Source organism: Lepidochelys olivacea (genome assembly GCF_965140295.1).
Source record: "Lepidochelys olivacea isolate rLepOli2 genome assembly, chromosome: 2".
NCBI lineage: Eukaryota > Metazoa > Chordata > Testudines > Cheloniidae > Lepidochelys > Lepidochelys olivacea.
In genome coordinates, this window is record NC_140412.1 from 120355680 (window position 1) to 120379626 (window position 23947).

Here is a 23947-nt window from a genome sequence, read left to right on the forward strand (position 1 = left end):
TGCATGCCTTCTGCTTCGGTGAACTATATTGCATTAGACCAATCTCCTTTGCCCATGCTCAATGCGGCTGACTGGCAAGAAGCCCAGCGGCAAGATATTGACATTCGTGATACACTACTTGCCAAAAGGGAGGGGCGAAGCCCAACTGCGGTTGTCCCACCTAACCCGGAGGGTAAACTACTATTGAGAGAATGGACCAAACTAAAACTGATTCAGGGAGTGCTACACCGAATGACCACTGACCCTTTACAAAAACAACGAGCACAACTAGTACTGCCAAAAAAGTACAGAGCCCTGGCCATGAGGGCCCTGCATGATGACTTTGGGCATTTAGGGATGGAGAGGACCCTGGAACTTATTCGTAGTAGGTTCTATTGGCCCCGAATGGCTGAAGATGTTCGCAGGAAATGTGAGACTTGCGCTCGATGTGTTCAAAGGAAAACTCTGCCCACGAGGGCTGCATATCTCAAGAACATCACCAGCAACAAACCTTTGGAGTTGGTATGCATTGATTTCTTGTCTGTAGAGGTAGACAAGAGGAATGTTGGAAACATTCTAGTAGTGACTGACCATTTTACACGGTATGCACAAGCATATCCCACACGTGATCAGAGGGCCACCACCGTTGCTCGAGTATTGTGGGACAAATATTTCTCAGTCTATGGATTCCCGGCTCGGATACACTCTGATCAGGGGCGGGATTTTGAGAGTCACCTTCTGAAGGAGGTGCTGAAGATAGCAGGAATTAAAAAGTCTAGGACAACGCCTTATCACCCCCAAGGTGATCCTCAGCCAGAGAGGTTCAATCGAACCCTATTAGATATGTTGGGAACTTTGCGACCAGAGCAGAAGGCAACCTGGAGCCAGCATGTCGCATTTCTGGTGCATGCCTACAATGCCACAAAGAACGATGCTACGGGAGTCACCCCATATCTCTTGATGTTTGGGCGAGAACCAAGATTACCCATAGACTTGTGCTTTGGTGTATCAGAGGATGGAGATAGCTATGAAACTCATCAGCAATATGTATCCCGACTAAGAGAAAAGCTGCGGGATGCTTATCGCTTAGCTACCGCTGCGGCTCGGAAGAACGCAGACCGCAACAAACATCGATATGATGCTAGAGTGCGTTCGCAGGAGCTCCAGCCGGGGGACAGAGTCCTGCTGCGAAATTTGGGTATTGCTGGCAAACACAAGATAGCTGACAGATGGAAGGCAATACCTTACCTGGTGATGGAAAAGCTGGGAGATCTGCCGGTCTACAAGATCAAACCTGAAGACGGTCCAGGGCAAATAAAGACGGTGCATAGAAACCTTTTGCTCCCTGTGGGGGAATTGGTAAGCACCCCTTGTGAGATGGGCCACGGCAGGGCCGCCGGGCAGAACAGAGGTGCTAGACCAAAGCCGCCATCCAACACAGACAGTGGGCCCCCTGCAGCTAACTTACCCCTATTCTGCACATCTGAGAGTGAGTCTGAGGAGGAAGACACAACCCTGGTGTATCCTGGGATGGAGACAAGATTTCAGTCTCGATCAGCTGAACCAAACGAGAGTTCTCCCTTTTCCGCCCTAAACCCATTGGCGGAACTATTTAGGCCCCTTTCTGATACCCCGGTGCTGCTGATGAGACCCCCCTGTGATGACAAACACAGGTTATTGGACAATGGGGACAGACAGGTAGAGGATGTCCTGGGCACCTTGGACCCTCCAGCGTTAGAACTAGGAGTGCAGGGGCCTACGCCAGTAGCCGAGGGACCCTCCAGGGAAGCCTCTCCATCCGTCACTCAAGAGGATGTTCCCCTTACTTCGGCAACAGAGATTCTCAATAGACGAGACAGGGTGATAAGACCAGTGAAACGGTTAACTTATGATGCACCTGGGGTGACTAGTGAGGAGCCAATACATTTAGCACACAGGCTTGTGGAAGCTAAAGTGGGCTTCCTGAGGCCCTTTGGAGGAAACCAATGAGTTGGTATAAAGGGAGTGTGATTTGTCGGGACGACAAAGTCTCGGCTGGGGGGAGGATGTAAGCAGTGTCAGGATGAGCTCCACCCTGACATCTGGTGGTGAGGTGTGGCAAGTTGTGGAAAAGAACTTCAGGGGCCGATCTCATTTGCATAGGCACACCCACCACGCCTAGAATGAGACCATAGCTGCCCAAATGGTCACTTTGGCTGCTGTGGGATCCCCAGTGTCTCTGTTATTGGGGCAGGAAGAATAAATTGCTATTACCCTGATTATGGGAACTGTGCTTGGAACTGTACGTGGCCTTTTGTTATGATGGAGGGATTCACCATCAACTAAGTAGCACTCGCTAGGCAAGGGTCATGGGTTCCAAAACTGTGTGAATGGAGAGAGGCTGGGGACAAGTATTAATACTTGGTGGTATGGGCCCCTTGGTGAGGGCCTTACATGCTGATTGCACTTCCTCCTCTCTCCACTGTGGAATATCAGAGCTAATTTTGATTTCATTAGAAGTCTAGTTATAGGCTGCTGAGCTCACTTTGGGCTGACAGTGCACCAGCACTGGGGCTCCCCTACTATAAGCTGAATTCACCTAAGAGCTGAAATCACTGAGTGTTGTGTTAAGTAGTGGGGGAGCCTGAAGATATATTGTGGAGCAATTTGCGGGACGGCTGGTGAAGCAGTTCGACGCGGAGCAGTGTGTGGATGGCAGGAGCTGCTTGTGGGCCGTGGAGCTGAGTGAAGGAGTTCATGGGGCGGCTGGCGGAGCGGAGCGCAGCTGAGTGAAGGAGTTCGTGGGGCGGCTGGCGGAGCGGAGCGCAGCTGAGCGAAGGAGTTCGTGGGGCGGCTGGCGGAGCGGAGCGCCGCTATGGAGCTATGGGGCGGTCAGCTTCAGATCACGTAAGGTGCCTCTTACCCCTGTCCCATTTCCACCCAGATTGGGAGGTAAAGCTCCGCCGATAAACTTTCGAACTCTGGGGCTGCCCTGACCAGGGACAGAGACTTTTGGGGCATTGGACTTTTGGGACTTTGGGTGATTTGGGGTTGCTGGACTCAAGAACCAAAGGGAAAAGGGCATGCCCCAATTTGCCTGGGGTGGGGTTGTTTTTGCTCATGGGTTGTGTTATGAATCCTGTTGGTGGTGTTTCCCCAACATAATGCCACATTGTTTCTCTCTGTTATTAAAAGACTTTTGCTACACTCAGACTAGGTGCTTGCGAGAGGGGAAGTATTGCCTCTTGGAGGCGCCCAGCGGGGGTGGTATATATTGGTCCCAGGTCACTGGGTGGGGGCTCGAGCCAGTTTGCATTGTGTTATTGGAATGGAACCCCTAGATATTGAACCCGGCCCTTGTTGCTGCCAACTCTGACGGGCAGAAGGGTTACACAGGGATGCCTACGAGGATAAAGTCACTCAAGTTTGTGAGGCATTCCAACGCTATGGCAATTGGGACCAGGTAAGTAGCGTGGGGGTCAAGGAGATGAGAAGGTCTGTGGACAACCTAGTATAGCTGTACTTTAAGAAGCTTCAAAGTTCTGTTGGCGAATCTGGTGGAGTTTATCAGTTCCTTGGAGGGGAAATAGTTGGCAAGAAATAAAAGTTGACAAAGTTTTCATGATGAAAGCAGAGCTACTCAATTCCAGGAACTAAATAGCTCCTGTTCAAGGAAATTTACAGTTCACGTAGTACTTGTAAAATAGCTATGTATGCATCAGAATCTCTAAAGAATACTTTGACACAGAAATTCTATTGTGAGGTATTAATTGTTTCTCTGAACAACAAAAATATTAAGTACCAAAGAATATGCACTGAAGCATCTGAATTTCCATCTTCAGGTGGTGTTGTACTAAACTATAGTACAGACTAGATACCCATTCTCATGACTTAAGAAACATCGTCATCATTTTAAAGAGGAAATTCCCAGACCTGGGAATGACAAGGCTGCACAGCTGCCCTGGGCTTTCTCTAGGATGAATACAAGGGTTCTGGTTCCCCCAATGTCCTTGAAATATCTGTTGGCAAAACTTTTATACTTTGCTTGCCTGGCCAGGATGTGGCACAGGGGAACTGAATGGCTCTCTCTGCCACTGTTTGTTGTGGCTGACTTAACTTACAAGTAGACACCTGCTCTCACCCTCCCCCCCCCCCCAAAAAAAAAGCTGACAGTTTTGAACTCCTTTTCTTAAAGAGATAACTAGCATTGTATTTTAAAAATATTTCGAGAGAATTGCACTGTCAAACTGAAATTTGATTCTCTCTAATCTGTAGCGTTAATACAAGTCTTGTTTTCATAGATTCCAAGGCCAGAAGGGACCACTGTGACATCTAGCCTGATCTCCTGTATAACACAGACCATGAAATATCCCCAAAATAATTTCTAGAGCTGACTTTTGCAGTTCAACTGATTGGTGGGTCTAGGCATCCTCAGATGGAATAGGCCATTATTAATACAAGCTAATTATTGATAGCCATGTTAGCAAATTGTGAGACATCATGGATATAGTTACCAAATTCTGATTCAGAGTACAGTCGCTTGGTTAAGATTGCTTTTAAAAAGGTTGGATGAAATCCTCACTCCACTGATTTCAGTGGCAAAAATTCTAGACCTCAATAGGCCAGGAATTCATCCATATTTGCTACTTTACATAGCAATGTGAAGGGAAAGGCTGACATCATGGGGCGGTGAATAACTAATAATTTCTTTTCTATCGATCTATCCTGTATATAACCAGGAAAAGGTTTAGTCTGGAGTTCTCTCCAATCGAACAGCTTTCAAAATAATGCAGGGTAATAAAATATATTAGTGCATGTACTCTAATCTGTTTATATAAAAAAAGTGTCTGCACCCTTATTATTATAGCTAGATTATCTATGTCCAAAAAGTACCTAATTGATCTAGTTCTACGCCCTTTTGCAATTTGACTAGCTATAGCCAATTACTTGACTACACTTGCGGTTCAAAAATATTTGAGCGCAAATAGCTGCGCATAGTCAGCTTATTAGTCAAAGGGAAAGCAGCGCAACATAAAAAGGAGACATACATACCACCCTTTCAGAGAAGTAATCTCAGAGCATTCACCTTACATAGGTCTGCTTTCAAAGTATGCACTCAAGACTATGTGTATTTATATTGTGGCTGTTTACAAGCTAAAGGCACTCCATACATAACCCCACTTGTCTCTAGCAGTTTTATACTGATTTTTCTACACTGTCCTGTACTTTTCTTATCTTTGTCTTGGATACCTCCTTCCAGGCACCTCTTAATTGTACCAGGACTTATTAGTCATACATCTCGTTTCTGTCAGGTTATGTATTTGTTTGAGCCAAGACCAGAATTCAGCTGTGCAAAGTGTTATGGGCTACACCTTAGTGTGAGTGAACAAGTGTGAACAGCATTCTGGGAAAAGCATAATACAGAGTACAGGTGTGCAACTTAGCATAACTACCCAGCAATCATACATAAGAATGGCCATACTGGGTCAGACCAAAGGTCCATCTAGCCCAGTATCTTGTCTTCCAACAGTGGCCAATGCCAAGTGCCCCAGAGGGAAGGAACAGAACAGGTAATCAACAAGTGATCCATCCCCTGTCACCCATTCCCAGTTTCTGGCACACAGAGGCTAGTGACACCATCCTTGCCAATATTCATTGATGGACCTATCCTCCATGAATTTATCTGGTTCTTTTTTGAACCCTGTTACAGTCTTGGCCTTCACAACATCCTCTGGCAAAGTTCCACAGGTTGACTGTGCGTTGTGTGAAGAAATACTTCCTTTTGTTTGTTTTAAACCTGCTGCTCATTAATTTCATTTGGTGACCCCTAGTTCTTGTGTTATGAGGAGGAGTAAATAGTACTTCCTTGTTTATTTTCTCTATACCAGTCATGATTTTATAGACCTCTATCATATCCCCCCTTAGTCGTCTCTTTTCCAAGCTGAAAAATCCCAGTCTTATTAATCTCTCCTCATATGGAAGTGGTTCCACACCCCCTTATTGTTTTTGTTGCCCTTTTCTGAACCTTTTCCAATTCCAATTTTTTTTTTTTGAGATGGGGCAACCACATCTGCACACAGTATTCAAGATGTGGGCCTACCATGGATTTATACCTGATAAGGTGTACAATATTAAAGTTCATATAATATATATTATGCACAACACACACACTGGCTACCAAATATAAACATTAGCGTGAAGCTGGGTGTAGGAAGGCTAATGTGTTTAATCTTTGAAATAGAAATGAGAAGGACCAGAATCACGGATGATTTTTTCATCTAATACAGAAATTTAAACTTACTGAGCTGAACCAATAAAGATAAAATGAATAGTTACTTTTTTTTTTTTTTTTAAAGCAGAAATTGCCCTATCACTTCAATGTCCTTATGGGCTGTCCTGAGAAATCAGTAATGTAAAAAATCAAGAAAGGAATATACTGTAGAGGATATTATATGCTTCCCCCTCCCACATGTCGGTGGTCCTTGGATTAATGATCAGACAACGTCCATTTCTATTTTACTCCATGTCTTGAAGATCACATTTCACAGTCAATTCATTGTCAATCTTTTATCAGAAATATTTAGAGAGGTAATTGGATTAAGGGATACAAGATATGTTAGACAACCAAGAGAGAAATTACTAACATATCAGTAAAGAGGACTGTCAAGCTGACTCCAGTGACTCAAGAGAGTGACTGTTAAGAACCAAGACAAAAACCCCTACTTGGCTGTGAGCTCTAAATTTAGATTTCACCAGCTAACTATCAGTCAGTCTCCTTGAATACTCAGATCTGACTCACCACCCAGGTAAGCTTGCCTTTGTGATAGGTGGTCCCTTATACCAAGTATTACAGCAATATTCAGGTTACTCCTAGTCCCAAAGGACCAATCACTTACCCCAGGTCAATCGCACCTTCGATGTCACACCAGAGACAATGCTTGTAGCCAATCCTACAATAAACTATATACAGATTTATTAATAGGAAAAAGGAAACAGTTATTTATAAGGTATAAGCAGGTAAACATGGATACACAAATGAATGACAATTTGTTACAAAAGGTAATAGAAGCTTCTATAACTAAGCAAGCAAGCTCTATATGGCTCTTTGGGCTAACCCAGGCTAAACAGCTGGGGACCTCTTGTTTATACCTAGAAAACCTTGCCCTCCCAGAGTCCAAGTAGCATAGAGATCCTCACTTCCTTCTGTTTAGGGGTTTTATTCCCCCTCCTACCATATGCATTCAGCTGCAAACTCAGCTGATGTGGAAGAATCCACTTGCATGACTCACCTTCATGGGGAAAAAGCAGAGCAACAAAGTTGTACGCTCTTTAATGTTCCACACTAGTCTGTTTGGAGTCAATGGGGTTTCCCTCTTGGAGAGGACATAACAGCTTTGGATGCAGGTAATAAGTTATTAAAAAAAGAAGTGGCAAATGTATTCCCTGCATGTGAAATCATAAGTGTCATACAACTGTGGCAAAGACTCAGGAATTTTATTTAATGCAACTGAACCAGAAACTTTAGTCAAATAAATAAAAATAGTATCCCTTAAAGCCAGAATTTTCAGAAGAGCTCAACCACCATCACTGGGGAGAGCCTTTCAGAAGAGCTCAGTACCTAACATGTTGAGTTTTAAAAAAAATATCTGGCCACTTAATTTTGGTACCTAGTGTGGAGCTGAGCTCTCCTGATAATCTCTCCCCAGTTGCTGATACGGCTCTATATTGCTCTCTCTTCCCGGCACAGTTCCTTCTAGAACCTTCAAGACCCCCTTATGCCTAGCTTCATGACACTTTTTTTTTTTTAAAGTGTATGTGTATCCTGACAATAAGCATCATAGGAGACTGATTAGCAGTTTTGTGGAATTAATCCCATGTGACTTCCTCACAAATACTCCTAGCTAGAATTTCCAAGCATCTGCGTTGTGCTGTAATAGAATTTAAGAGATGTGCCTAATTTTACCCTGACTGCAGTCTATCAATTCCTGTTGACTTTAGTGATTATAGGAGCAAGACTTCTCTGTATACATCCTCTTAATTTTTTGTGAGCAGAATACGCATTTGTCTTCTGAATAACACCTTTGATCAGTCTCCAAACAAACTGAGGATTTTTATTCTGAAAAAGTAAATATGCATGGACAGCAACTGCATTTGTATCTTACTATGTCCACCTTCTTCAGTCTGAACATGAATTTAGGTGACTGGAAACATTGTAATCTGGTATCTACATCTTGCATACAACAGGTAAACATTCACAAAGAAGCATAATAGTATGTTTAACAGTATGTTAAGGTTGTGACAGCGACTGATCAGAGCCAGGAAATACACAATTAAGCATGAAATATACCATATATCTACCACAAAAAAATCAGTTACTTTCCAGAGCCAAATTATCCCACTGAAGTCCATGGCAAAATTCCCAAACATTAAGAGCCAACCCACACCTACTGGTGTATCCTATTAGGCATTGACCCACACTGGGACAGTGGCCACGGCAGATGAAGTGGGCAATGTGCCTCACCAAGCCAGCCACAGTGCCAGAGTCCCCCGGGGAAGCACATTTGCTGCTATAGTATTTAGGGGAAGGTACATCAGGCATTCAACTCCAGGGCTGAATAGCTCTGCTGATTAGTGTGAGGGGCCACAGCAATTGCCCTTGATTCCTCTCTCTTCCTAATGGGGTAGCTAGTGGCAGCGTAAGTGGGGATCAGTCCTTGAACTCAGAAAAAAGTATCCATTAAAATGTATGAGGAGGCAAAAATGGCAGGGGGCTTCACGTACCCTTCCTTGTGTACACACAGAACAATGCAATGGTGAAGGCACCAGTGTTGTATATTCATACTTCACTTTGAATTTGCTTCCTTTATTGGCATCTGAAACTGTCTTAAAGCTGCTTTACTATAGTTCAGTTGTAAATAATCTTAGGAATTTAGGAACCGACACATAGATCTGTTTTGGTATTGAAGGTTAAGGCTGGCTATAGTTCTCATGTAACCTAAATTACTGCATATCCTATATACTCAAACTGTACAATAATTCAAATGTAGACAAAACTTGCTTAAGAGATCAGAGTTGACTGATAACTGGCTGTGACAAATCTTATTTATCACAGGATATTTCCAGGTCAATTTAACAAAAATGGCAGCTGGTGCACAAAAGTGTTGAAGTAAATCTGGCAATATCTTTCAGGTGTTTTGCAGGTCACCTGTGTCTTAGGGCAATAGCCATTATCTGTGATTCAATCCTATGCTTGTATGAACAGGCACTATTCTAAAAAAAAAAAAACCACAAACAACCTGATTGTATAGTAGGCACTAATATTTACTAGTTAGGGAGCCATGTCCCACACAGCAAGGAGCTGCACCACTCATCATTACACTGTACTCCTAAGAAGACAGGAAGATCGAGGCCATATTGCTAACTGAGCTATTACCAATTGGCTGTCTTTAGGTGTAATACAATCCAGCAAGTTTATGAGACTGACATTATGCATTGTGACTCCCCCCCCCCCATACATGGTAAGGTACAGCATGAAGGAAAGAGAAAAGATACAACTGAGACAATTCCTGCAACTTCCCCGCCCCCATATCTCTCTAGTGTTGTGCCTGAACATTACTTAAAATACAACTCAGGAGTGCAGTTTATAGGCTTTTCCTCCCAGATAGTCTTCAGTCGCTGTGCCCAGGAGGTCAGCATCTCCTTTCTTTTCTCTTCTGTCACGTACTTGGGAGCAAAGCAGATCTGAGGAGCAAGGACTTTGAAACCACAGAAGTGCATTATACCATGCTAGAGTCAAAGGACAAGAGACACATGTCAGAAAATGGTTCAACTCCATTTTTGCTACAGTTAAAGAATTCAGATTTTAAAATATTTCTCCTACCCTATGTGGGGCATGTTTTCTTTGATAAAATAGCATTGCTTTAAACTATCCATGTGGAGGGACAAAAGGATGCGGGAATGTACCTTTGCAACCACACTTGTGGACAAGTGTTGAAGGCTAGCCTATGATGCTTCTGAGTTTGATTAGTGTACGTTGTTCCCCAGTTCCTGGAACAGTTTTGAAATGCTATTGAAGCTATATAACTAACTTACCCTTTCAACTGTCATACACTTCCACGTTTGATGGCTGAACATTTAGGATACTATTGACTCTTCTTGGATTGTTCCTGAATGAAATTCATGTTTCATCCCTGTACTTCTACATTTGTTTTAGGCACTTCTGAATCTAGCTGAGTCATGCAATTCTGATTCACACAGTTCTGAATGAGTTTTAATGCCCTCTGAGTGAGCTAAATTCACTAACCTTCCTCTTTTCCGAACTTCAGAATATATTTACGATTAGCACCTTTCCATTAGTTGCCTTTTAAATGATGCAGCCAAATGGGCTTAGTAATGTTAATGAGTCTGCCTAGCTAGAAACTGCAGAAGAGTTTGTTAGAAGATGGAAGTGTTTCTGGAAGATCTAGGACAAGTGATTCAACTAGTTTATGTCAGCAGGTAGATGTCACAGCACACCATGCCAGCCACACAAAGATTTCCCAACAAGCTGGCTCTTCCCTAGTCATGCTATTATATGCAAATCTCTTCTTTAATTTTTTTTTGCCCTAATAGCGGCAGAGAAACTGGAAAACATGAAACCTACGTCTCAAATCAAGAGGAAAATAAAGACCTAACATTGCTCTTTCAAAATCGGATGGATTTTTTTTAAAAGGAATCATGATTTCTGTGGGGCCTGTCTCCTGACTTTGAATGCTTGGAGTTGGCAGTACTATGAAGGTGCACAGTTATTGAGCAAATATTCATATATTGTACCTGGATGGGCCACAGGAGATAGCGAATGTCACCACTGACCCCTCCTTTTGAAAACATTTCTTCATCTCCTCCAGTGGTAAATGAAAGTAGGGCTAGTTTATTCTGGAATGAAGAAAATAAGACTTAGGCACATTAATTTAAGAACAAGTGACCCGGTAGCCAAAAAGGACACTTCAGAAACACTAGATTAACTTGGCAGAACAGAGATGGCTGAGGAAGCTGACCCCCTTTTCTGTCCTCCTCATACCCTGGTCTTTTCACACAGTACCACTTACTGCATCTCTGGTACACAGCTTGTTGATATATGGAGTAGTAAAGTGTGTGAAAATAGCTCTGTGGGAAAACATACATAAAAATGCATGTTACTTGGGCCCTTACCTTTTGCCATCTGTAAAATGGGGAAGATGCTTGCCCTTCCTTGTAAAGTGCTTTGAGATCTATGGTTGGAAAAATTGAGTGCTAAGTGTGTTTATGCTCCTCCCTCTCCCCCAGATGGAAACTGCATCCTGTATACATAGTAGTCTTCATTTAAAGCTTCTCAGTTGCCTGAGAATAGATTAGTTGGGTATTTGTTATGTTCTTTAGGTGTATTCCTTGCACTAAGTATTTTACCAGAACCATGTTTCCTCAGATTCTATAACCATGGGATCTGACACAGACTTGTACCCCAGCATCTAACTCTTATTTATGGCTGCCAAGGGAACCTTCCAAATGTGAACTGAACACAACGGATGCAGCAGCCTCGTTGTCCCAAATTTGCAAACAGGCCAAAATGACAGCTTTTAAAGGGTCTGAATCACCTGTGTTTGTCTCGTTGGACTATTTCTGAAATCTAATAATGAAAACTTAAATGTTGGCATTGTTAAAATGATCAGCAAATTAAATAGTCAAGTAATCTACATATCCATCATTGTGGGATATTGGACTTGAGAAATAAGCATCTTCAAATCTTCAGCTAATGACTAGCTCTGCTATTCACAATGCCAAGAACAGCTCAAAAGTTATGAATTGGTGTCTGGACATGCCAATCTTGCTTGATTATAGGGTAGAAAGTTAAAAAGGGCAAAAGTGAATAGCTAAGACAGGAGGTCACGAAAATCCACACACACGAACCACAAATAATACTGAGCACTCCATTTATAATACTCCAAATGAGATTTTATAGCCTGAGTCCAACCTCTGGCATTAATCATGGAGCAGAAATCTTTCTACCCAATTCACCGCTATTTGTTATAGATTATCTCAGTCTTCATGCCATAGTAAGGTGGCACAGTTTGAACAATTTAGAGCTATGGACCAACTTAAACTGGTCACAAATTCGGATGACCTTGACAGAGTGGGATCTGTTTGCATCAAATTATGAACTCGTTTTTTATTAGGTGTTGAACACGTCTAAGTTGAATGCAGAGGGGAGCCTATTGTCCTGCATTCCAGACACCTTTCCCAGGTAGGGAAGCTTACTGAATCCTCAAAGGACCAGCAAGACTACAATTTACGGCCACCTACTTTGTCACTCAACAACTTGCCTACTCCTACAGAGCAATGAGCTCTCTATGCAGGTGGGGCAAGTATGACTCGAGGAAGGTTTGGAGCACCCCACTGGAGCATATAATAGAGAGACAGAAGTCTATTTGGTGTCGGATACTGATCTGGATGCGGGGGGGGGGGGGAAGGGGGGAAGATGGGAAGATGACCATCACCACATAGAAGGAGGCTTTGTTGCAGGGCAGAGGGCAGGAAGGACTCTGCCCAGCCTGAACAGTGAGGTACTTTGGACTCACAGAAGGGCTGAGATCAGAAGCGGGGAGGCTGTGTCTCAGGACTTGTTTCCTTTTCAAAGATCAGTAACTCTCTAATGTTTTTAAGAGAAAAGTGATTGTGGTTAAGAAATTCCTTTGCTCAGCCTGTGCTTCTTGCTTGCCTGCCACATGGTTCCTAGAGAGGTTAAACTAGAAGCCCAGAGTGCTCACAGCCCAGGGGAGGCTCTGGGGAAGCATTTGTAAACTGACTGGAGGGATTGGGATGGCAGCATCCTATATTCCAAGAAAGGGCATCAGACAAGAAGTCTGAGCCTGGGAGTGTGTCCTTGGGACCTAGAGCTAGAAACAGTGACTAGTTATGACCTAGACCCAGCTGGTTTGGACTGGGTGGGACCCAGAAATGATCCACTTACTACAGACTGACCATGCAATCTGGCCCCATGTCCCACTGTACTAGTCTTCTTGAAATGCTAGATCCTTGTTCATTTCCTCACCCCACCTTCCTTCAGCTATGTGTGCGCATTACTGAATTAAAAAAAAAAACACCCTAAAAAGTATTTTCTACCATGAAAAATTTTTTTTTAGGTTTGCAATGGGTACAGGGTTTTTTCTTGCCTGTAACTAATTATCGTACTCCCTATTCTTTTGTATTTCTTACTCTCTTGCCCATTAAACAATTTATTTTCAGAGAATAGCAGGGAAAGGTAAAAGAAAAGACACATACATTAGGGCTGACAAGCGGTAGTACTTCCCCTCTGTGCTTAATACGCAACAGCTGATTAAAATGAATAGTCTGTCACCAGTAACTACGTCAAGCATTTCTTCCTGTTACACCAGAACTTTCTAATGCGCTAAAATACATCTATTTTAAAAGGCAGAGACAATAAGCAGCTATAGCAGTATCTTCCAGATAGCTTACTAAGCATAGAGGGCTCCTGCAGGATCTGCGCTGGCTGCCTATTGGTCTCTAGGTGGAGATTAAGATGTTAGTTATGACCAATAAAGCACCAGGGTTTTATGAATGGGCTGGGGGCAGCCTACCTAAGGCACTGCCTCTCTCTCTATGCCATACTGCCACAACTGTGCTTAGCAGGAGGGCTCAAGTTGGATCCTATGGTTGTAAAAGAGAGGGGCAGCTCACAAGGCATTCTCCACAAGATCAAGTCTCTGGAACTTGCTCCCCCCATCCTCCTTGCTCTGATATTGGCAGCGTTTGATGATCATTCAAGCATGCTGCAAAAGACACGTTTGTGTTTTTGGAGAAGGCAAAGGTGTGCTTCCTAGACGATGGAGCGGTGGAAAGGAGTTTTCATCGGTGGCAGGCTGGCTAAGTTCTTGCTGGAGTGATTATGTAATGCTGCTGAAATTTTGAATTGCTTCTTAATGTGTGTGTACCTAAAGCCTAGTACAGGAGGATTTTTAGTTATTTTAAATAAATTGCATGCCCAAGAATGTACTACACACCCCAGAAAACAAATACATCATCCCTCCCCTGCAGATTTTGCAATCCACTTTCAGAAAAACCTAACGTGAGGGTCCCAGCCAAGCCAGGAGGAGGAGAAGGGTGATAATAGCATATGGCTGAGGCTTGCACGCATCTTGATAGTCCTATTTGCATCATCTTTCCCCCATGCACATTTGTCTTAGGCAAGATGGAAGGAGGATATTCGGTGAGTAGAGAGTCTGACCATCTATATGAAATGGTGCAAAGCCTTTCGCTATACAGACACCCTTTTCTATTCCCAAACCACTACCAGCCTTCCACTCTTACCCAAAATTAAACAACACCCCCTCCCCTACGCAGAGTTTTTATTCTGAAAAGGCAGAAGTGCCCGAGACTCCATGATGTTTGCACTCGTATACTAGAGGGCAGTATAAAACTCTAAGGTACAGAGAAGAAATAAGTTTTTAGGAAGGATTTTGAATGATCACTGAGTGCCACTAAAAAGCCTAAATCTCATTTATCCACTTAGATTAAAAATAAAATTACAGCATAGGAACAGACAAGAATTATACAAAAAAAATATTGTTTAGCCTAATGTAACAGTCCAGGGAACATACCTTGAGTAAGCCATCATCATAACACTGTGGGAAATTGTGAGCAAATCCTTGGACCAAGACTCTGTCTATCCAGCCCTTCATGATGGCAGGCATGCTGAACCAATACAAGGGAAACTGAAAAGCAAAGCAAAGGCTCCTGTTAATAGTGAGATGTAATTGGCAGAGGTACACCATTTCCTTTGGCCTTGTTTCTATGCTAAGAACATCTTATCACCTTAATCAGTCAAGCCATTCACAGATCAAGCACTGTAAATAAAGCCTATCATTCAGAGAATGGAGGAACTATATTTGCTTATGGTTGTGGGGTTTTTTTTTGTAATATTCTTTTGAAAAATGCCATGAGATCTCCAAATGTCCGTGAGTTTTCAGAATCTCTTACACCTCAACCAAAAGATGAGCCTTCTGACAGACACTGGATTCATGGGGCAGAGGGACTGTCAATAATTTTCTGTAGCACCTGGCTTTTTTCATTTCTGCTATTGACTAAACCAGAGGTGAGCAAACTTTGGCCACGGGACCATCCTGCCTGGCCCTTGAGCTCCCGGCCAGAGAGGCTAGCCCCTGGCCCCTCCCCTGCTGTCCCCCCTCCCCTGTAGTTACGTGGGCAGTGCGGCTTGCGCCCACCCACCTCCCAGGCTTTCCAATAAGCCAGTTCTGCTCCTCTGAGTGGCATGGTTAGGGGGTGGGGGAGGGGGCTGGATAAGGGGCAGTGGGTCCCTGGGGGGCAGTCAGGGGACAGGGGGTGGTTGGATGGGGTGGAGGTTCTGGGGGGTGGGGTGGTCAGGGGACAAGAAACAGGGTGGGTTGGATGGGCATGGGAGTCCCGGGGGGCCTGTCAGGGGGTGAGGGTGTGGCTAGGGATTGGGGCAGTCAGGGGACAGGGAGCAGGGGGGTTGGATAGGAGGTGGAGTCCTGGGAGGGATAGTCGGGGCGGGTGGTCCCAGGAGGGGCAGTCAGGGGACAGGGAGCAGGGGGGGTAGAAGGGGCGGAGGTTCTGGGGGGAGGTCCTGGGGAGAGGCAGTTAGGGGCTGTGGGGTCTCGGGAGGGGGCGGTCAGTGGACAAGCAGTGAGGGAGAAGTTGGATGGGTCAGTGGTTCTGAGGGGGGCAGTCAAGGGGAGGGAAGTGGGAGGGGGCAGAGACCAGGCTGTTTGGGGAGGCACAGCCTTCCCTACCCGGCCCTCCATACAGTTTCACAACCCTGATGTGGCCCTTGAGCCAAAACATTTGCCCACCCCTGGGCTAGACCTTGTAAGATCACAGCCCAAGCCTTATCTGCATTATCAGCATGAGCAGTGCATTGAAAGTAAATGACAGTGGGAATTAGGTGTCTAAACTTTCCAGCTTTTTATAGTTTCTTTATTACTGTATTTGTTTTAATGCCATATTAAGACCATAAGATTATTAATAAGAAAAATCATGACCTGAAAAATCACTAAATCAGCAACTTGAACCTTCCTCTGTTCCTCAATCAAATCACTAGCCAAGCATCTTCTCTTGTAAGCTTCCCATGATTCCACTCCATAATCAAAGTGTTCTGAGTTGTGCAGACAGCCTGTGGAAAAAAACATGGACATTGTTTATCCCACTTCTAGCATTAAATCCACATAAGATAATTCAATACAAGTCACAATCTGCTGTCCTAGATTGGAATATTTCATCCCATTGATTTATCATGAGCTGCACCATATTGTAAGGAGTGATAGATGAACTGCTGATTTTTTTTTTTTAAAGTGTAGGTGAATCTAGTACTTGCAAAAGTATCAGTACTCGTTTACATTAAGGCCCCTCTGTCCCCCTTTATGCTACCAGAGTGGTGTAAAAGGGCCTTAATGTAAATGAAAATCAGGCCATCAGAGTTTAGGGCCTGATCCTGAGCATCTGCTAAGGAGCTTCATCTCTTCCTGAAGTCCATGCGACCAGAGTGGGTGAGGACTTTCAAAGACCTGACGCGGAGCATGGGTTTGAATCAGACAGTCTGCAACCTTCCTTGCCCACTTCAGCCAGTGCTCTTGTAACATCAGTCTTTCGGTTCTACGTTTTCCTTTAACAGACACTGACAGCTCTGCCAAATTGTGTAATGGCTTTGCGCTTTCACTTCCTAAATTAGGACAGCATCAGGATTAAAAACCTACCTCTTGGTGAATGGCTTTCTTAACTATGATAAACACTTGGAAACCAGTTTTAAATTTAATATGATCTCCACTGGGTTTCTCTCAAGTTTTTACTAAACTAATAAATGGACAATGGCATTACCATATTCCATCAATGTGAATCATACTTAATAGATGACACAAACCCCAAACATACACGAATGAACACTTGGGAATTATTTGCAGAAAGCATCTGTAACCAGACTGCTCCTTGGGAGGAGGTGTTTTGTAATGATGCCTCTTTAAGAAGACACAAACACTTGTAAGTTATAATACACAAACATTTGGGCCCAAAGGCACAGGGCTATTAAAAAACCTCCAGTCTTACTCGTAAGGGCCGAATCCTGCTACTGTTGTAGTCAATGGCAAAACTGTCAAACTCAAGGGTGTAGGATGGATTCCTAAAGTGATATCCTCTAGTACTGTGGTTTTCAACCAGTGGTCCTTGAACCCTTGGAGGCTCTGCAGACTATGGGCAGGTCTACACTACCGATTACGTTGATCTAACTTATCTTGCTAAGGGGTGTGAAAAAGCTCCTCCCCCCCCCCGCAAGTTTCACGCTGTCCACACCAGCACTAAGTCGGCAGGGGCCACTCTCTCACCAACATAGTTTCTGCTTCTCGTCCAGGTGGAGTAATTATGCTGACGGGAGAGCTGTCTCCCGTCGGCATAGCGTGTTTTCACCAGATGCGCTACAGCGACGTAGCTGCATCAGTGCAGCTGCTCTGATGTAGCACTGTAGTGTAGACTTGCCCTATGTCTAAGGGATCTGCAAAAGGTAACTATGAAAATAAAGTTTCAGAGCCAAGAAAAGGCATTTTGTTTTTATAATCAATCAAAAGCATGCGAATACCCCCATCTACAGGTCAAAACCTGGAAGTGTTGTTGTTACCATAGGTTTCAGAGTAGCAGCCGTGTTAGTCTGTATTCACAAAAAGAAAAAGGAGGACTTGTGGCACCTTAGAGATTAACAAATTTATTTGAGCATAAGCTTTCGTGAGCTACAGCTCACTTCATCGGATGCATTAGTGGAAAATGCAGTGGGGAGATTTATATACATAGAGAACATGAAACAATGGGTGTTACCATACACACTGTAACCAGAGTGATCACTTAAGGTGACCTATTACCAGCAGGAGAGCGGGGGTGGGGGTGGGACACCTTTTGTAGTGATAATCAAGGTGGGCCATTTCCAGCAGTTGACAAGAACGTCTGAGGAACAGTGGAGGGTGGGGGATAAACATGGGGAAATAGTTTTACTTTGTGTAATGACCCATCTACTCCCAGTCTCTATTCAAGCCTAAGTTAATTGTATCCAGTTTGCAAATTAATTCCAATTCAGCAGTCTCTCGTTGGAGTCTGTTTTTGAAGTTTTTTTGTTGAAGTATTGTCACTTTTAGGTCTGTAATTGTGAGTGACCAGAGAGATTGAAGTGTTCTCCAACTGGTTTTTGAATGTTATAATTCTTGACATCTGATTTGTGTCCATTTATTCTTTTACATAGAGACTGTCCAGTTTGGCCAATGTACATGGCAGAGGGGAATGCTGGCACATGATGGCATATATCATATTGGTAGATGTGCAGTGAACGAGCCTCTGATATTGTGGCTGATGTGATTAGGCCCTATGATGGTGTCCCCTGAATAGATATGTCTAACACCCTTTCTCACGCTGTATCAAATGCCAGGCCAAGCACGTGCAACATTTATAGTTGAATTCTGTTCAGCCAGTTTTCAGTCTAAGACTTCTATATAGCTCAGTGGTTTGAGCATTGGCCTGCTATACCCAGGATTGTGAGTTCAGTCCTTGAGGGGGCCATTTAGGGATCTGGGGCAAAAATTGGGGACTGGTCCTGCTTTGAGCAGTGGCTTGGACTAGATGACCTCCTGAGGTCCCTTCCAACTCTGATATTCTATGATTCTATAGTAGGGGTCCATGGACCACATGTTGAATTTCCAAAGGGGTCCACACCTCTCTTTTTGAAATTTTTTAAGGGTCTGCAAATGGAAAATGATTGAAAACTACTGCTCTAGTAAATGCCCACAGAAAGAAAAAGTTCAGTCTTACTAATTAGCTATTGCTTTACACCAAAAGTCTCCCTGTTTTTTCTCTATAGAGCACCTGACCCTTACATCAAACAATGCAGCTCTGGTGTGTCAAATTGGTAAAACTGTGTTTACAATCCCAAAGAGAGAGATTTTAAAAATGTACTTCAACTAGTCTCACCAATGATATCATTTCTTGTTGCTCGTGGCTCAAATTGCATTGCGTACAGATCTGATGTGGTGACGTTGCAGCCCTGTTTGCTCAATTCTTCTACTGCAAGATTCTTTAAGGATCCATTTAGAGATTTGGGCTCTTGATGTGCATAAATTATTAGTACTTTTCTCCCTGGAGTTAAAAAGAAAAGAAAATCTCCAGATACCATGGTAATGGATACATCTAAAAATAGTATGCAGAGACAGGGCCTCGTTCTCCATTGTTCAGCACCTTGTTTACTTTCGGACAAGTGCAAAGTGAGGAAAACACTACTCGGTCATAATGGTAGCATTTTATATCCACCTACCACTGGTAAGAGACTATGTGAAGTGCTGGGCAATGGTGAATCTGGCCCACTGAGTTAATCTTTGCTGAAGTGGGCTTCCCTAACTGGAACTCAGTGGACTGAGGGGAAAGAAAAAAACCAAAAGTGCCTGGAGTTACAAGTTAAAATCTTCTGCTTATTTTATGCATGGCCCCACTGTCTCCTGGCAGTATACTCAAGGAACTAAACAAACAGTTAACATCCATAATAGAATATAATTTTTTAATAGAACCATAGCAGTATTTTTGATTCACTGAGCACAAAGAGGGGGTGGGTGATGTTCCTACATACATGAAGACAGTGGTTTATTTATAAAAACTGCAGTGACAGAAACTTTCACACACGGCTTAAAACGGAGGTGAGGTAGACCTGCAGGGAGGAAAAGCTGCATCTCTGAAGAGCCAACACAGAAAAAGGCTTGGTTATCTGATTAACTAAATTTCGGTGGTAGAAACAAGGGATGGATATGCCAGGTCTCCATCAGCCTGATAATTAAGTTGGCCGTTTCAAATATAGCCAGGAGTATCTCAGTTAAGGGCTTGAACAACCACTTTTCTGCTTTATCATCAGTCAATATAAAGAATACTGTAAAGAGCAGATGTTGATCTATTAACCAAGTGTGTTGCTGATTCTAGCATCACATAAAAGTAACAAAGCATCCCTGCCAAGAGGTCATTACAATCCTCAAGCATTGTGTTCATATGGTCGATGTAATAAGAATATAAATCCATTTGAAACAACTATGATCTCACTCAGTAACTTATTCAAGAAAGTAAGGAAGGACAGTCACGCATTTGCTGCTTAAGAGCCTGTTCCTGCAAACACTACATGCTGAATAGTCCGCAAAGTGCTGAGTAGCATCAATTCCCATCAAGCTGAAGGCACTCAGCACTGTAGGTTTGGGGTAAAATTTGCAAAAGCACCTAAGTGCACTGAGATTTAAGAAAGTAAGTGACTTAGGCGCTTTTGCAAATTTTACCTCACAGCCCCATCCAAGCACTGATGGAGCTAGGACATTTCTGATTCCAGCGTGCACAGCTCTGAAATGAGTAACATTCTATCGCTACCAAAGGAAAATGATCTCTTCTTACCTGCCATTTTTTAATAGTCTTCCTCTCTAGAAAATCCACTATAACAGACTCCCAAAAGAGAGATGTGCTCATTGGAGAAACACCATAACAGTGAAAAGGACACGCTTTCCCTTTCAGTACAACCTGGTGGAAAGCGCACACTGAGTCTGAAACAGAAGGAGACAGGTTGCGAAAGAATAATTAAAGAAACAAGAGGTGGTGTAGCTATACAGATTGCATTATAACTACAAGGAGCATATGATGGTGTACTGTGGTATGAAGGTTTTATCAATGTAAATTTTGGATGGCTGCTTTAGTCACTAGTGGTGAAGTGACACATAAGTTATGTACATCATCTCACACAAGTATAGACACATATTGGGCCAGAATCATTGGTATGCTCTGGCTACTTTACACTGCTCCAGCAAAACATCTGTAAACTCACCTTAACTATCTGGTTAAACTGGATTTACAGCTGCTTTCATCAATGTCTACAGCAAATTTTACTAATTTGGAAGGTGCTAATTCCTCTCATAGCTTCTCAAAAAAACACTTCAAAATCATCTCTATCCATAACTCTCCATGCCTCAGCATACATTATAAAGATTTATATTAAATACTCATTGAATTGTGTTTATCACAGGCAAACATTGAAACCTGCATTTCAGCCTCAAACAGCTGCCTTCAAAACATTCAAACCCAGCCTGAAGGCAGCTTAGTGCTTTTGGTTACGACTCTTTGGGTCACAGTGTGACCCCTTACTCACACTGGTGAGCATTTTCTCACACACATACTCATAGCTGTAACTGCTCACCAAGGTGTGTTAAGAGCTTCACCAAATGCCCCTTTGTGTTTGCCTCTCATTAAAATCATAGGCTAAATGCATGCTATTTATGGTGAAGGATGCCTTATATTGCAGGTAGCCTTACTGAAGTCCATGGGACTACCGGCGGAGTAAAGTACTTTTCAATAGGCGTAACAGTTAGACTGGCCCAGAGAGTCCTAATCTGTATACACTACCAGTGTCGTCATTGCCCGCAATAAAACATTTTAAATTAATCTCCATGAAAGCAGATGGGGCTCTGACATCTGCTCACTCTGCTTTTCTTCCCCATTAAAATGTTACAATAAGAGGCATGGCATGCATATGTGTGCGAGGTTTGCCACTTAGCTAGGGTTACCAGATAGCAACTGTGGAAAAAACAGGACAGGGAGTGGGGGGTAATAGGCGCCTATATAAGAAAAAGTCCCCAAAAATGGGACTGTCCCTTTAAAAATGGGACATCTGGTCACCCTACACTTAGTATAAGTCTAATAAATCTGTTTCCTAGCACTGCCGAGTCTTTGCTGAGTTTTTCAAACCATCCTCCTGACAACTTCTATAGTTGTGGAACCTTTGCAAGTCCCCTGCTGCCTGGCTGCTTTAGCGTCTGTGTAAAGTTCAAACCCATCAACACCACTTCCAGACAACCTATTGCACTGGCATAAAGACTATGTCTTCGCTGCAAAAAAACTGTGTACTTTTACACTAAGGTGGGGTGTCAGGGTTGTCAACTTTGGTTGGATGTATTCCTGGAGATTTCATCACATAACTATCTCTAATTAAAGATTAATATTAAATTCCTGGAGGGTTAGCAACCCTAGTCTCAGTGTCAAAAATCACAAGATTTTGCAGTGAAGATGTAGGCTCTAGCTGTCTTTACAATATGCAGCACATCACAAGGAAAGCTGCATGCATCTCGGGCTTGGTCTACACATTACAGAATTAGGTCGACGTAAGGCAGCCTACGTCGATGTTGTTATGTCACTGCCTATACTACAGCCTTGCTGCTGCCCATGTAAGTGCCCCACTACCCCGCCATAATAGTGCCACCTCCAGGAGAGGCATAGGGCTTCTGTCAGTCTAGTTAGGGCAATGCAGTGTCCATATAGACACTATGTTATTCACATCAGCTGTTGGCTGTCATACCTGTCAATTGCATGGCTCCATGCATGGACAATGGGTAGAATAGGCCAGGGGAGGCTAAGCCTCCCCAAACAGGATGAGGTACACCTCCTTTTGGAGGAGCACCGCTGCCAAAAGGGCGCCCGCGGTCTGCCCTGAGACCCTGCTCCCGCATCCCGCTCTTCCCCCATGGCTCTGCCCACGCTCCTCCTCTTCCCGCCCTCACTCTGCCACTTTCCTCCACGCCCCCCCCCCACCCAACGCTCGCACCTCTTCACCCCCTGAGAGGCAGAGAGGAGCTGGCGGCAGGTCGGGGGGCCTCAGAGGAGGGGATAGAGAGAGGCACGAGCCACAGGTGGAGCAGGAGCCTCGGGACAGGGTGGGGGTGGAATGCGGGTGGGTTTGTGGGGGGGAGGCCGAGCGGGGGTGGGCTTCGGGATGGAGCAGGGGGGCAGGGTCATGGTCCGGGCACGGACGGCCCCCCCCTTCTAAGGAGCATCTGGCACTCGGGACCAGCCTCCCCCAATACAGGTGTCATGCGCTGCCCCTGGCTCCATGCCTGGGCCGGTGGTGGGTTCCAGCTGGAGCCTAGCTGCCCCCCATTCTAGCTCCCCACTCCCAGCTGGGCTGCTGCCCTGGCTCCCCTACAGCCAGCTGCCCACTCAGGGAAGCAAAAAGCTCTGGGGGCAGCTGGGCTCCCAGCAGGGATCTGCGCGGAGCTGAGAGCCCTGGCTTCCAGCCCCCCACATTGCCGCTCTTCAGTTGGTGGAAGCGTTCCTGGTGAGGACACACACCACCGACAGGAGGGCAGCGTGGACATCAGCCACCACAGTAACTACTGCAGCGGTTGTAAGTCGGCCTAAGGTAGGTCAGCAGTGTAGATATGCCCCCAGTGTTTTGCAGACTGGGCCCTTTTTACCTGTTGTCTGGGTCAGAAGGGAAGAATCCTGTTCCTGGATGAAAGGGAAGCTGCTGCTCTTTACAGGGTGGGAAAGGACAGTGTGAAGGGCGGGGAGAGAGAGGAATGTAACTAGCTCCACCGACAAATGAAACTCCCACCTAGTGGACACCCTCCACCTCCTCCCTCCTTTCATTGTTACAGCTGCAGAGTCAGACCAATAGGAGACTGTTGGAAGCACTCTCCCTACCTTCAAGAGTGCCAAGGACCCACATGATTGGTTCCCTAATGCTTCTGCTGATTGCTACCTTGTTTCTCTCTGCCCCCTGGTAGCTCGCCAGAGGAGGCCCTCCCCACCCTCTTGTTATGGCCTTGGGAATGCTGTTGATTCACTTTGTAGACAGCCTCTTGTACTGATGCACGATCTTCAGCAGCCGTGACACAACTTTCAAGGCAAGGATGTGAATTTCCACATTTTTGTCTGATCTCACACCCCCTGAAAGGACCCCTAGGATACTGGGAGGCCCCCCCCCCCACAACTTTTCATTAGGGCTAGATCACACCATGCTCCCAATTCCACAGACAAAGAGGGCCTTAGGGAGAGGCTGAACTGTATGTGTGCCATTAACTATTCAGGCTCCATAATGAACTGCTTTCTGCAGACACTGGCAGGGCTACTTCAGCAGCTGACCTGGCTTAAGTGCCCA

General features: G+C 44.4%; 1 protein-coding gene across 1 annotated transcript; it reads right to left on the reverse strand.

Annotated features, from left to right (window-relative positions):
* Positions 1-6600: 6600 nt before the first annotated feature.
* NQO2 (N-ribosyldihydronicotinamide:quinone dehydrogenase 2) lies at positions 6601-23377 on the reverse strand. Its single transcript, XM_084620328.1, has 7 exons — positions 23262-23377; positions 20419-20564; positions 18970-19134; positions 16014-16144; positions 14592-14705; positions 10771-10872; positions 6601-9744 (listed from the first exon to the last, which is right to left on the reverse strand). Exons 2-7 carry the CDS (start codon positions 20423-20425, stop codon positions 9571-9573), a joined length of 693 nt encoding a protein of 230 aa, XP_084476454.1. The 5' UTR covers positions 20426-20564; positions 23262-23377; the 3' UTR covers positions 6601-9570.
* Between the last annotated feature and the right edge of the window lie 570 nt (positions 23378-23947).